Here is a 15,478-nt window from a genome sequence, read left to right on the forward strand (position 1 = left end):
CATGAATGAAATCATCCTATATTTACTTTTCTCTTTTTGGCTTGTCTCACTTAACATGATTCCTTCAAGTTCCATCCATGATGAAGTGAAGAAGCTGACTTCGTCATTCTTAATAGCTGAGTAGTAGTCCATGAAAAAATAAAAAAGAAGAAAAGAAGTTCTAGGTCACTGATTGTCAGAGAAATGGAAATTAAGACGACAAAATAGCACTTCCCCCCTCTGAGACTGTCACACATGAGAAAGGACAGTAACAACAAATGCTGGAGAGGTTTCTGGAGTAAAGGAGCCCTGCTGCACTGCTGGTAGAACTATAAATTTGTCCAGACCTTGTGGAGAGCTGGCTGGAGAACTCTCCGAAGGGTAGAAATGGACCTATCCCATGACCCTGCAATTCCTCTCCTGGAGATAAACCTTGAAGAATCAAACACACCCATCCAAAGAGATCTGTGTATACCTATGCTCATAGCACCACAATTTGTAATAGCCCAGACTTGGGACCTACTTTCTCTATTGGAGGGTGCAGGCATCTGATTAGGTTAGGCACCTACCCGAATTTCAGTCATTTCTGACTTGCACTAGAGAACACTGCAATATCATTGTCACATTTATGAATGCTTACCCTATATGTGATAATGTGTCCAAGTTTTTCACTTATGGAGGTTATAGTAAGGGTCTTCCCCCCCCCCCTTTTTTAGATCATACCCTGGTCGTATCCATGTTGTGATTTCACCACTCTGAATAACTGCTTCATTCAGATAGACAGAGAAAGGAGAGACAGCATAGCACCAGAGCTGCTTCTAGTGCCTTAGAATCTTTCCTGTGGTGTTGGGTCTTAAGCTTAAGTCAAGTATATGGCAGAGCACATATTTGACCTGAGGAGTACCCCCCTCCCCCGATAATTGAGTTCTATGCTGAAGTAAGTGTATCTGAGTAAGGGAGATGAATCAATGTGAGTAGAAGCTGATCTGGGCACAAATCACAGATGTAGTATGTAAGGGACCAACATTTGGAAGCTTTGGTTCTGTCTAGTTGCTGTCTTGCAAAGGCAGCAGGGTTCAGATGGTCTAGAGATGTCTCAAGGTGGATTGGCAGTGAGAGGCAGAGTAAGGTTTCTTTTTTTAAAAAAAAAAATTATTTATTTATTTTCCCTTTTGTTGCCCTTGTTGTTTTTATTGTTGTAGTTATAATTGTTGTCGTTGTTAGATAGGACAGAGAGAAATGGAGAGAGGAGGGGAAGACAGGAAAGGGGAGAGATAGATAGACACCTGTAGACCTCCTTTACTGCCTGTGAAGCGACTCCCCTGCAGGTGGGGAGCTGGGGGCTCGAACTGGGATCCTTATGCCAGCCCTTGCACTTCACGCCACGTGCGCTTAACCTGCTGCGCTACCGCCCAACTCCTTTTTCTTTTTTTCTTAACCAGAGCACTGCTCAGCTCTGGCTTATGGCGGTGTGGGGGATTGAACCTGGGACTTGAGAGCCTCAGTCATGAAAGTCTCTTTGCATATCCATTATGCTGTACCCCCACCCTAAGATTAAGGTTTCAAACCTCAGCTCCTAGTTCCAGCCCAAGGTTCCCTCCTGCCTGCCCTGCCATACAAGCCTCCTCTCATTCCTGGGGGCCTGCTGACTGTCTCCCATTGTCTGCAGCATCAGAGAGCCCACGATGACCCAGTGGCCTTGAAGTATACTTTCCATGAGGTGATCACCGCGGGGCCCGATGCATCTGCTAAGCTGCGTGCCCTCCAGAGCCGCTGCCTGGTCCCTGGATGGTACGCTACCCACATTGAACGCTGGCTCGCTGCCTTCCATGCCAACCAGGTAGCCTGCCCCGCCCCTACCCCTGCCCCCCTCCCTGCCCCTGGGGAGGGAAGCTGTTATCCTTAGCTGAGAGCTTCAGAGTCTCCTCTGCCACTCATTGGGCCAGAAGTGCCACTGTCAATGAGTTACATCTTTGAGGTCTTGAGGTTTCAGTCTTTTAAATGTTATTTTAATGAGAGAGAGAGAGAGACAGAGACTGACACACCAGAGGACTAAGCTCAGCCCTAGCTTATGGTTATTCTGGGAATTGTACCTGGGACTTTAGAACCTCAGGCATGAGAGTCTTTTTGCAATACCACTGTGCTATCACTCCAGCCCTCAGATTTTAGTCTTGTTTATTCCAGTATTAGATTTATGAGAACCTTTAAGCCCCTGTTTCCATCTCAGAAGGCTCTGTATCCCTAAGGAGACACAAGACACCCTGGGTAGGCCCCGAGGGTGGGAGAGACTGGGGATGAGACACAAGTCCGGTAGAAGAAGCAGAGTCAGTCACTTGGGACCATTTTGAGAAAACCCTTGGGGGGGATATGGAAAGTGACCGGTGGAGCAAACACTTGGTGAGAAGTCAGAGGAGGATGTCCTTGATATGACTTCAGGAGAGGATGCATTTATCAGGGAAACAGGCTGAGAGCAGGGGGGCACCTGCTGTGCAAAGGCAGAGGGGCAGGCAGATGGCAGCAGATGGCAGCATGCAGGGCCCCCCAGACTGTCACTAGCAGAGCCTGCTGCTGTGGCGGTGGACTAGAGTGGAAGTGGGCCAGTTCACTCTCTCCAACTCCTCTTTCCCACCAGATTCTGGTCTTGGATGGCAAACTGCTGCGGACAGAACCTGCCAAAGTCATGGATACAGTGCAGAAGTTCCTGGGAGTGACCAACACCATTGACTACCACAAAACTTTGGCGTGAGTGTCACTTTCACCTTTGGATGGGAGGAAAGGGATTGGGGATGGTGGTGGTGGTGATCCTTAGCACCAAAAGCCAAAGACCTAAGTGAGTGTAGGAGAGAGAGACACTAACTAGAAGCTACATGTTTCCCTGATAGTTTAGCAGGGGAAAAAAAACACTAACATTTATTGTGACCTGAGGCATATGTGTATAGGTATCAACTCAAGAAAGAAGGAGGGTGATATGTCTATTTAACTCTAGTTAGTCCCATTCCTAGGATGTTTGAACATGAACGTGTGTGTGTGTGTCTGTGTGTGTGTGTGTGAGAGAGAGAGAGAGAGAGAGAGAGAGAAAGAAAGAAAGAAAGAAAGAAAGAAAGAAAGAAAGAGATTTGAGAAGAGAAACAGAAACAGAGCTTTACTTAGCACATGTGGTGCCAGGAGTTGAACTCAGGGCCTCAAGCTTGAGAGCTCAATGCTTTATTGTAAGTTAGATTAACTGAGAATAGTCTCAATTTCCCAAAGGTTTCTTTTTAAAAAAAAAAAATTTATAAAAAAGAAACATTGATAAAACCATAGGATAAGAGGGGTACAGCTTCGCAAAATTCCCACCACCAGCCCTCCTTATACCAACCCCTCCCCTGATAGTTTTTCTATTCTTTAACCCTCTGGGAGTATGGACCCAAGGTCATTGTAGGATGCAGAAGGTTGAAGGTCTGTCTTCTGTATTTGCTTCCCCGCTGAACAGGGGCGTTGACAGGTCGATCCATACTCCCAGCCTGTCTCTTTCTTTCAGTGGGGAAGGGCTCTGGGGAATTGGAGCTGCAGGACACATTGGTGGGGTTGTCTGTCCAGGGAAGTCTGGCCGCATCCTGCTAGCATCTGGAACCTGGTGGCTGAAAAGAGAGTTAATATACAAAGCCCAACAAATTCTTGGACAATCATAGACCTAAAGGCTGGAATAGTGCAGGTGAAGCATTGGGTGGGGGGGGTCCTCCATTTTGTAGATAGCTAGTAGGCATATTTTAGTTATATTTCAAAGGGCCTGTAGCTATCCTAGTGTTTTTTTTTGTTGTTGTTTGTTTTTTTGTTTTTGTTTTTTTTTAAATTTTTTATTTAAGAAAGGATTAATGAACAAAACCATAAGGTAGGAGGGGTACAACTCCACACAATTCCCACCACCCAATCTCCATAACCCACCCCCTCCCATGATAGCTTTCCCATTCTCTATCCCTCTGGGAGCATGGACCCAGGGTCATTGAGGGTTGCAGAAGGTAGAAGGTCTGGCTTCTGTAATTGCTTCCCCGCTGAACATGGGCGTTGACTGGTGGGTCCATACTCCCAGTCTGCCTCTCTCTTTCCCTAGTAGGGTGTGTCTCTGGGGAAGCTGAGCTCTAGGACACATTGGTGGGGTCTTCAATCCAGGGAAGCCTGGCCAGCATCCTGGTGGCATCTGGAACCTGGTGATTGAAAAGAGAGTTAACATACGAAGCCAAACAAATTGTTGAGCAAAGGTTTCTTTTAAAGAATAATTTACAAAGGTCTATTTTACTGATTACATATGAGAGGGAGTTTCACAGAGACAGAGGAGAGAAAGAAGCCAGAATACAGTCTGGTACGTGCAGTGCTGGGGATTGAACTGGGAACCTCAGACATACAAGCCCAGTGCTTTACCAGTTGAGTCATTTCTCCAGTTTCCAGGCAGAAGTTTTCTAGTATCAGTCTGCGGCCCAAGTTTTGGGAAAAGGAAGCCAGCCTGTGTTGTATGGAGCTCAGGACCAGGGAGAGATTGTCTTCCAGGGCTGTCATACACTTAGCAGCTAAGGGGCCTCTCAGGAGAGGGAGGACCAAAGTGACCTTCTCTGGCTCCCTTTCTTGGGCAGATCTTCCCCTCAGAATATTTCCTCTTCTCTGTCTTGGAAGTCGAAGGTGGAGGAGGGAGATCATTCATTCATGTTGAGCAGAAAGGAGCAAGAGCTAAGGATGTAAACTGTGGCCCCAGAGATGCCTGGTCCAGGAGTTCAGACCCTTCACTTGTCTGTGTCTTATTCCTTCAGTCCTCACTTTCCTTATCAATAAGTTGGCTAATAGACTAGTCAAATAGCTTGCTTGGATAGCACCCTGATTGTCATGTGCATGACCCAGGATTGAGCCTTCCCCCACTGCATTGGAGGAAGCTTTGTGCTGCAGTCTCGGAGTCAGTCTCTCTCCATGTCTGTTTCTCTCTCTCTCTCTCTCTCTCCCTCTCCATGTCTGTTTCTCTCTCTCCCTCTCCCTCTCCCTCTCCTTCTCCCACTCCCCTTCCCTCCCTCCTCTACCTCTTGGTCTCTTTCTGGAAAAAAAAAATGCTATAAGTTGACTTACCTCCCAGCAGTCACTGTCTTGTGTGGAAGCATGCATGCAGAGCCCTCAGCTCAGTTCCTGGCTTGTACTGATGCTGATGGTTACATCATCACTGCCATCATCACCATTGTTATCATCTCCACTACCATTTATACCTACTCTGTGACCCAATCAGAAATCCCCATCTCCAGTAAACTAGACTTGCATGCCTGAGGCATCGAACATCCCAGCCTCAGTTCAGGCCACTACTGTATGTCAGCACTAAGTAGTGTTCTGGTGTCTCATTCTCTTTGTCTCTCACAAAAATACAGAAATCTAAAAAAGGAAAAAGAAACCCTTCTTCCTAAAGAAAAAAAAAGTCCCCATCTCTCTCACCTGCCACATGTGAATTTAGTTTTCCTGCTGTCCTCATATCTCAGAATTGCCCGATGAGCCAGGACAGAATTCTGATACTCATACACTTCTCCCTGGGACACTTTCGATCTCATTTCTCCAAAACACCCACAAAGACCCATCTTGACATGGGTTCCTATGTCACAAACAAAGGCAGTCTTTCCCTGTCATTTCTGAAATTTACTTCCAAAGGTAAAAGTCTGTAGTGGTAGACACTGCCTTTCCTGATAATCTGTTATAAAGAAATTTATTTTGTGTTTGTAAAGATTTATAAATTTATAAAAAAAAATTCTAAAAACAAAGATAATTTACTATATATAAAAGAACCTCTAGGAAACCTCCCCCCACACACACACATTGGGTACTTGGATAAAAAAAAGAAAGTTTTGTGACCTTTGAGTTGGTGCAATAGATAAAACATTGGATTCTCAAGCATCCTGTTCAATCCCAAGCATTGCAGGTACCAGAGTTATGCTCTAGTTCTCGGTTTTTAATAAACAAACAAACAAACAAGAAAAGATATAAATCTAGGGGACTTGCTGGTGATGCACCTGGCTGAATACACATGTTACCATGTGCGAGGACCTGGGTTTGAGTCCCCACCCCCACTTGTGGGGCAGAAGTTACATGAGTGGTGAAGCAGGTCTGCAGGTGTCTCTTCTTTTCTCTTATCCTCTTTGTCTTATCTAATAAAAGAGAAAAAAAAAAAAAAAGGAAATAATGGCTTCTGGAAGCAGTGGATTCCTAGTGCCGGCAAGGAGCCCCAGCAATAACCCTATTGGCAAAACAAAAACAAAACAAAATTGCTCACCCTAAGTTAGAAAATGCTTGAAAGATGTCTATGGCCATACCACTCTGAACACACCCGATCTCGTCTGATCTCAGAAGCTAAGCAGGCTCGGGCCTGGTTAGTACTTGGATGGGAGAAAGTGCTTGAAAGAGACTTCCAGGACAGTGGAGGGTGGTGGTGTTCATTTTCCAGATACTGCAGGAGCTTGAACTACCCAGCCAGGGGAAGCAAAGTCAGGGCTCAGAGCAGGTGAGGTGCGCTGACCAGAAAGAAAAAGCAGGCTGATTTAGTGGAACTTCAGGGCAAAATTGGGGCCAGCAGATACAGGGTCAGCCCCGTACAGCCTATGGTTCTAGAGGACGCAAAGGCAGGCGGGCTGTGGTTTCTTAGCTGCTGCCATTCTAGGGTCCATGGATGCTGTCATAAACTGGGAAGGGGTGGGCAGGACAGTCCCCACTCATAGACTCTCTCCACCTCTGCAGGTTTGATCCAAAGAAAGGATTTTGGTGCCAGCTTCTTGAAGGAGGAAAAACAAAGTGTCTAGGCAAAAGCAAGGGCCGGAAATACCCAGAGATGGACTCGGATGTAAGTGAAAGGCCTGCTGTTTGTGGCACTGGATAAACAGAGGGAATCCTGGACTGCACACCCATGGCCTCAGCATTTCTTGGACACGTGCTTAAGCAGAGGAAACACAGGCAGGAAATATGGTGGTTTGGGATTAATCTAGTAAAAAGAGAATCAATATATTGAGTTGTTGGAGAATTCATGGTGTATTTTGCTATGTTTCTTGATGCAAAAATGTGTTAGTGACTTTTCTGAAAGCCCAGTATTCCACTATGAACGGAATGCTTAGGACTCTCCAGGATGACTCAGACGTTGCTCTTTGCCTTCAGGGAAGTTCTAGTCCAGGAGGGAAGTGGGGAAACACACACCAGTAGGTAGAATATGAGACAGGGAGTGCTTCATACAGTGAGAGAGGTGCACACAGTGCCACATGAAGTTGGGATGGAGAAAGAAGGATTCCTGAGGCTGGTGAGATAGTTCATCTGGGAGGGTGTTTGTGCTGCCATGTGCACAACCCAGGTTTGAGCCCCAGTGCACCACATAGAAGCACTGTGGCTCTGAAGGAAGTCACCCTGGAGTGATGATAAAAGAAGCATTCACTAAGGAGTTGGGGTAGAGGGGGGTTAAGGATTGACCTAGAAGGATGTGATAGAATTTGGACCCTTGGATGGGGGTCGGTCGGTAACGCAGTGGGTTAAGCCCCCATGGTGCAAAGCACAAGGACCGGCGTAAGAATCCCAGTTCGAGCCCCCGGCTCCCCACCTGCAGGGGAGTCTCTTCACAGGCGGCGAAGGAGGTCTGCAGGTGTCTATTTTTCTCTCCCCCCTCTGACTTCCCCTCCTCTCTCCATTTCTCTCTGTCCTACCCAACACTGATGACATCAATAACAACAATAATAACTACAACAATAAAACAACAAGGGCAACAAAAGGGAAAAATAAGTAAATAAATATTTTAAAAAGTGGAAAAAAAAAGAATTTGTACCCTTGGAGAAGAAGGGGAAGGCATTATTATGGGAGAAAAGGTACAAAGGATATAGGGAAGAGGTCACACAGTGTGACTTTTAAGTTGCTCTTCTCCTGTCTGTCATTGGTTTTAATTAGTTCTTTCCCCTGCTACGATTAGAATTGTGCACTCCATTTAGCACTTCTACTAAACTGGCTTTTCTCCTTTTCTCTTGGCGGTTTCCATTTTGAGGAAGATGTGAATACACACTAAGCGCATGGGCTGATGCCAATGGGGTTAGGTAGTTTTAAGGAGGATGGTTCACTTCTTACTTAATTTATGTCTAGGATCTCAGTTTTCTTTCTTGTTACAGTCCCGCGCCTTCCTGAAGGATTATTACCGGGACCACAACGTGGAGCTTTCCAAGCTGCTGTATAAGATGGGCCAGACACTGCCCACCTGGCTGCGGGAAGACCTTCAGAACACCAGGTAGCCACGGCCACCACAGCCAGAAGGAACACTTGTGGCAGCAGGGACATCCTGCTGCACACTGAGCCAGACTGACCTGCAGAGTGGGGAGCAGGACCCGAGCTGGCCAAGCACGTATGAGCAATACTCTGCCGAGGCCCTGGAAGGACCAGGAGAAGAGCTGAGACAGGTCCATAGGCACCTCAGAGCATCCAGTGCTGGGTCTGTGACCTACGGGACCTCCCTTGCCACCGGAGGTCTGTTCTGTTCACAGTCTATTGTGGCGAGGCCACTTCATGTTGGTGTGAGGGCCATTTCTCCCCCTCACTGTGTCCTACCAACCGTATCCTCCCCATTCATCCTGTTACTCCCTGTCTTAGAAGGGTTCCCCTCAGCATTAGCTGTCATATTTCCCCTATCCTCCAGACAATAAGGGAGAAGAGCCCAGCTGGGCCTTTTGCCAAACCAGGGAGAAAGACTGGTCATTTCCCTGACTGTTTTGAGCCAGGCCCTTCAGAGAGGTCTGCTGGGTACCCTGGGTCAAGCAAGTCATTAGTCTGGCCGTCTCACAAGGACATTGAAACTCCACACACACATTCTGGCTCTTACCTTTACATCTCACCTTCCCCTTTGGGGATGGGGAGGGGGAAAAAGCGCTGGTTCCTACAGTATCCACCCCATCCTCAAGGCCTCGTTCAGGGCCTTGGGGCACTGCCATGCCATTTGGATCCAGAGGCCCCAGCCTCAACCCTGACCCCTTTCTTCACCCTGGGATACGACGTGTGTGGTGTTTCCTGTGGTAAAAGACTACGATGGCGGTTCAGGAGTCTGCCAGTATACACGTTCCAATGTACATATATGTCCCTGTGCCCTCCCTTCCAGCGGTAGCCCTGGCAAGCACTGGCAGAGTGGGTGGGACTGCTATCCACTGCTTGGCCTCAGCGACCTATGGCAAGGGTTTCCAGAGACAACCCTGCCCCCCCCCCCAACCTCCCCAATACTAAGAAGCTAAAGTATTTTAATAATTTGTTTTTTTTTTCTTGGTGCCAGAGTTTATACCCTGGGTGCTGGGGTCGCACTGTGTTGTATATATGTGTATATATACATATATATGCACATATATGTATATATATATAATGTGTATATATATATTATATTTTTTTTTGGTTGGGTTTATTTTTAATTCAGTCGTACAAAATGGTGGCAGAGGGTGTCATATCTCAGTGCTGGAGGAGGAGATAGGAGGGAGGAGGAGGGTGTGTCTCTGTGTGTCTGGGCCTCAAGGAGACAGTATGGAGATGCCCTTAGAGAGACCTCTGATTCCTCTTTAAAGTGCTGTGGCCACCCTGTGGTTGTCCTGGCTGGTGAGGCAGTGAGATACAATGAAGACTACTCTCCAGAAAAGCTGGCTAAGTGAAGCCCAGGAACCTATGGGGGGGGGGGGGGGACTTTTGGCCAAAGGATCAGCCGGACTGGGTTATGAGACTGGGTCCCCCACCGCCGACTGGCCTGTTCCCCTCCCCTCACATGGTGCTAGGTTGGGAGCTGCCCAGGAGCTGGGAGGCTCAAGGGGACCCACACAGCTGTCTTCAGGCTCTTCCTGCAGGCAGCTGGGTCTCTGAGCAATTTTCTGGTTGAGGTCTGCTCCTTCCCCACTCCCCACCCCCTTCTTAACAATGTGAAGTGACTACGGATAGGGTGCCTCTCCCCAGGCCCTCCCCTCCCACTGCCAGTTCAGTTTGGAATTGATGTCCAGGGAATTGTTTATGGAGAGCCTCTCATTATGTTCAGAAGTCCTAGCATGCTGGGCTCTCTGGCAGGTATGGAAACCCATCCAGAAAGGGGAGGTAGCCGCTTTGGCCAGTGTCCTGGTTGGCAGCGGGCTGAGAATTGGATTTGCGGCTCCTGAGTCTGAGCCCAGTGCTCTTCTAATGCCACACTGCCTCTGAGCCCATCCTGAGGGCACTGTCTGTGTCAGGTTCCTGTGTCATCCCCCCCCACACACCCCGGTCACACCCTTGGTCATCCCAGGACATGGGGACAAACCACTCCTTCCGAGCCAGGGTGCCTTTGAGCTTTCTCAGCTCTAGATCTGCATTGCCGTCCCTGTTTTTTCCTCCTCCCCACCTCCCTGCTCCACAGGGCTTCTCTCCAGCTAGCAGGGCCTGGGCCTGGTTCCCTTTGCCCATACTCTCCACTGAGATGGGCAGGAAAGCTGAATGCTCAGCAGGAAAGGCTACAAAGGGAGTATCCCAGCAGTGCCGTTGGGGCAAGGAGGCATCATCCTCGCAGGCGTGAGGCAAGAAGTGGTGTCAGGGATGGAGAGCCTAGCCTACTTGCACTCTCATGAAGACATGCCCAGGCCAGTTTTCACAGAGCAGACTCTGGGTCTCTGTGGCCAGCTGTTAGTGAGATACTCAGCTCTGTGTCCTGTGAGGACCTATCCTTCCTACCACACCTCCATGTTCTGAAATCTCCCCTCTGGGCCTATCTGCCTGGTGGACAGACATCTTTCTATTGTTTATCTCTCTAGTCTAAGGAATGAATGGGTAGGACCCTGGGGAAGTAGAGAAAATGCTAGGAATTTTTGTTCAGGTCCTTCTGACAGGCTGGGAACATAACTTGCCACACTATCTTATTATTATTATTTGTCATTGTTAGAACTTCTGGTCTCTGGACTGGCATTTTCAGAGAGAGAGAGAGAGAGAGAGAGAGAGAGAGAGAGAGAGACTGAAAGATACTGAGCCACCAAAGCTTCCTCCAGTGCAGCAGGAGCCAGGCTCAAACTTGGATTACGCACATGGCAAAGCAGGCACCCTCTCAGGTGAGCTGTTCAGCCGGTCTGACCTGTTACAGAGTCCTAAGTCTTCCTTTTCTCTAGGCTCCCTTGCCAGGACCTGCAGATATGAGGGCAGGGGAGGGGAGGTTCAGTTTAACTCCTTTGGGGTTCTCAGTATCTGAGTCTGTAGGTCCCTCCCCTCATAAGAAGAGGGAAAAAAAATGGATATAGCAATATCATTGATATTCACCAATTCATTGTAGGTGTTTGACTGGGAAAAGAAAGAATATATATAATTTCATGAGACTTCACTTCAGAATGTGTCAGCTGGCATTGGGATGCTCCCTATAATATCACATCCAAGGCAATAGTAATTTCCTAACAACATCTGCTGTTCAATCTGATTTCAGAGTCCCTCATACCCCCCTCCCCTTCCCATCCCCAGTAAGTTATTATTTTGGAATCAGGGCCCTGTCAAGGTCACAAGCTGCATTTTGTAACTATCTTTTTAAATTTTGTTGGATGCTAAAAAATCCTCCTCTGCTTGGTTTGATTTGAGGAGAGGGGCAGGGAAATCAGCATTACTATTTATATTGAGTAAAACGATTGACACTTGAATGCCAGAAATGTATTTTTTTTTCTCCAGTTTTGTCAAGATAGCGTTGACTCACTTTAATTATCAAGTAACATTGTCTCAAGGCTGGCAGGCGTGCTGTCTAGAGAAGCCTCGTGTTCTGGTTAAGTCTGACACAAACTGACGGGGGTCCCAGGCTCTGTGGATCTTTCCCCTTTGTGCTGATGTGGCAACTCCACTCTAGCCCAAGAAGCCCTCAGCTGTCACCTGTACCAAGTGCCAAACCAACAGAAGGGTGAGGCCAGGATACCAGAACCTTGGGGGAAAGCGAGGGAGACCACTGGCTTTGTGCAGACCCAGATTTGGCTTCAGAAGGATGAGGCCCCCAACATGGAGGCTGGGTCTATGGGAAATGGATGGGTGTCTGTGCTCAGAAGCAGCCCCCTTGGGTTCTAGGGATGAACCACCTGAAGCTTCTCTCTATCTATCTCTTGTTTTGTGAGCTTGGGGTGGGGGCCTCACACCACCTCCCCTGCTGTGGTGTGAGAAGAGCAGGTGCTGGAAGTGGGAGACAATGGAGTTGGTTCCAGCTGGGCACAGCTTTCCACTTTAGAGAGAGTGCAGCTGTCTGAACAGACAGTGAGGCTGTCTGTCAGGCTTCTGAGGAGGAAGTGGGCCTGGTCTTCTGGAACCTCTCTGGTGGCCCTCACCAGCTTAGACACCTAGAGATTGTTTTTTGTTCTGAGGAGGGGATGAGGCTGAGTTTTGTCCAGGGGTCAATCTCCAGGGTCTGGAGAGATTCTGGCTATATTTTCTCCAAATGAGCTCCTGCCTCCTTCCCTCCCTCTTTCCCATCCTCCTTTCTTTCCCAGGCCCTTGAGGAGAACGGGGGTGGGGGAGAGGGTTTTCTATGACTGTGCTAGCTTTTATTATCAGCAAGAGGGCTCTTTTGTAATTTGTGCATGAAATTCATGTCATTTCATGGGGAGAGGAGAGGGCTGACTACAGGTGGGGGCACTTCCAGGGATCAGGCCAAGGATTTCTTCCCTTGTGAGGTGGGGAGAATGGCTTGGAAAGGGAGTGCTACCCAACTCACCTGTTCAGGGCTCTCCAACCAGCCGTTTTGGGTTGTGTTAAAAAGTGGGAACCTTCCTCCATTAATGTACAATCTCGAACTAACTGCTAATAAAGTGGGGTTCTGTTTGTATACCTTGGCCATGTCTGTCTGTCTGTTTGGACCTTTTTTTTTTTTTTTTGCAAGGTCTGTGGGAGAGGGAAGAGGAAAAAGTATATCTGGGAAGAGGAAAAAGTATATCTTCAGGCACAACCAGTCACATCCCCCCATACATTCCCCCTCATACCACGTGCCACACCCCCATATCACACACATGCACCTTAATCACTTACATACATTCCACACTCACCACACACATAAACCACTCACGCTCAGCCATCCTATATACCCCATACGTGTACATGCGACATATACTACCTATACGTACACTTGTATCGTGACTTGATGAAATTGAAGATTGTCTCCTTGGATTTGAGACTCTAGCTGTTCCCAGTGTCAGAGAGGCCTGGCTCCAGTTTCAGTGCCAACTTTCATATGTGATGGAGAGCCGGCAAGGGTGGGATTAAACCTCACCCAGAGAAGGAACTCAGTCTAGATTTGGTTTGGCCACAAATGTGCACTATGGCCAGGAACAAGTCACTGGACCATTTTGACTCAGTTTCCCTCCTCTTTCTGTGGTGTGGAAGGAGTCACACCCAGTGGCTGCTCATGAAGACTGTGTGCTTAAAGTGCAGGTTCCTAGGCCACAGGTCTGGGGTCCCTTTCCAGCAGGTGACCTTTTCTGGTCCCCTCCTATGGGTTTCAATGAATTCAGAGAGCACCACTGTCTGAGGATTCCAAGCTAGGCAAAGCAGGTGACTGTCTAGCTCCCAACCTGATAGAGAACTAGGCTGGAGCATTAATTCAGAGGGTAGAGCCTGGGAACAGACCCACAGGGGTGGGATCTGGTCTCATAGAACCTCCCTGTGAGGCTTTATAAAATCCATGTTCATGCATCCTCCCCGACCCCACCCCACCGACCCGATTAGGCCCTTGTAGTGGAAGCCAGCGGTGAGCATTAACCCCTTCTCCCTGCGTTCAAAGGTCTGAGTAGGGCCACCAGGTATGAGCTAGAGGTTCATGTGTGAACACCTCCTGAGAGATGTGCTGGGGACACACCCGAATGCCACCCCCACCCCCCCCCCCCCCCGGGCCCAAGGACAGCACTTGCAGGAAACTTCTTTTAGAGTGTGTCAGAATGAGCTGAAAACAGGCCCTGTGACATTCAGAAGTCATCTGGAAGCTGTGTTCACAGAGCAAAGCCTAGGGGAATGACACAGAAGGGATTCTGGAGCCAGCTTGTGGGGGGCAGTCTAGCTCAAGCAGACATAATTGAATTTTAAAGCTTCCAAGAATGGGGACAGCATTGTGGTTGCATAAAAGACTTTGATGCCTGAGATGCTGAGGTCCCAGATTCAATCCACAGCACCACTATAATCCAGAGCTGAGCAGTGCTCTGATAATAAGTAAAAATAAAACCAAGCAACCAAACAAAAAACTCCACTTTTAATTTATTTTTAAATTATCTTTATTGGATAGAGAGCCAGAACTCGAGAGGGTAGGGGGAGATAGAGTGGGAGAGACAGAGAGAGACCTGCAACACTGCTTTACCACTTGCAAAACGTTCCCCCTGCAGGTGGGGACCAGGAGCTCGAACCTGGATCTTTGCACATTGTAGCATGTGCACTCAACCAGGTGCTTCATCACCCAGCTCTTCAAAACAAAAAATTCTATAGAGACTTTTTTTTGTTCCTGTCTGGTCTGCTGCGAGCTTTATGCATGTAGAATCCCAGTGCTCACTGCAAGGAGAAGAGGTGGTTGGCTGTGGGTGGAAAGAGGACACTATAGCGTGCCTGTCTCTTGGACCTGTGCTTATCTCTCTCACACACAAAGTTGGTCATAGAACTTAACTTCTGCCAGAGGTAGAGATAGGGAGTGGAGTCTGCTTTTGGCTGACTTGCTGTTTAGTGGCTTTAATGTTTGTAATTTAGAAGTCTTTTTTGTTAGGGGCTGGGTGGTGGCATACCTGGTTAAACACACATGTCAAAATCTGCATTGACCCAGGTTTGAGCCTCCCACTTACAGGAAAGAAATTTCATGAAGCAGTGAAGAAAGTGCTCCAGGTGTTATTCTTTTCTTTTTTAATTTTTTTATTTATAAAAAGGAAACATTGACTAAATCATAGGATAAGAGGGGTATAACTCCACACAATTCCCACCACCAGAATTCTGTATCCCATCCCCTTCCCTGATAGCTTTCCTATTCTTTATCCCTCTGGGAGTATGGACCCAAGGTCATTGTGGGATGCAGAAGGTGGAAGGTTTGGCTTCTGTTGTTGCTTCCCCGCTGAACATGGGCATTGACAGGTCGATCCATACTCCCAGTCCAGGTGTTTTTCTTCTCCCTCTTTATCACCCCCCCAATTTCTTTCTGTTCTATCAAGTAAGAAAAAAAATTAAAATAAATATTTTTGTTGTGCTTAGTTCATGTTTTCTTTATGTACAACACATGAAGGTATAGAAAAAGACCAAAAAAGCTCTTTTTGCTGGATTTATAAAATCAATGCATTTATTAGGCTCTTAAAAAACCACAGTAGGGGGAGTTGGGCGATAGTGCAGCAGATTAAGTGCACATGGCGCAAAGCGCAAGGACAGGTGAAAGGATCCTGGTTTGAGCCCCCTGGCTCCCCACCTGCAGGGGGAGTTGCTTCACAAGTGGTGAAGCAGGTCTGCAGGTGTCTATCTTTCTCTCCCCCTCTCTGTCTTCCCCTCCTCTCTCCATTTCTCTCTGTCCAACCAACAATGA

General features: G+C 47.7%; 1 protein-coding gene across 4 annotated transcripts in view; it reads left to right on the forward strand.

Moving 5' to 3' along the window:
• The window catches only part of NDST1 (N-deacetylase and N-sulfotransferase 1), a 97,979-nt gene extending 85,213 nt beyond the window's left edge, over positions 1-12,766 (forward strand). For all 4 annotated transcript variants that reach the window (XM_060181175.1, XM_060181164.1, XM_060181167.1 and 1 more), the window contains 4 exons: positions 1,649-1,819; positions 2,612-2,721; positions 6,712-6,814; positions 8,112-12,766. In XM_060181175.1, coding sequence (XP_060037158.1) covers positions 1,649-1,819; positions 2,612-2,721; positions 6,712-6,814; positions 8,112-8,231 — 504 coding nt within the window. In that variant the 3' untranslated portion in view covers positions 8,232-12,766. The remainder of the gene's footprint in view (positions 1-1,648; positions 1,820-2,611; positions 2,722-6,711; positions 6,815-8,111) is intronic.
• The last annotated feature ends 2,712 nt before the right edge of the window (positions 12,767-15,478 follow it).

Source organism: Erinaceus europaeus, chromosome 2, assembly GCF_950295315.1.
Source record: "Erinaceus europaeus chromosome 2, mEriEur2.1, whole genome shotgun sequence".
NCBI lineage: Eukaryota > Metazoa > Chordata > Mammalia > Eulipotyphla > Erinaceidae > Erinaceus > Erinaceus europaeus.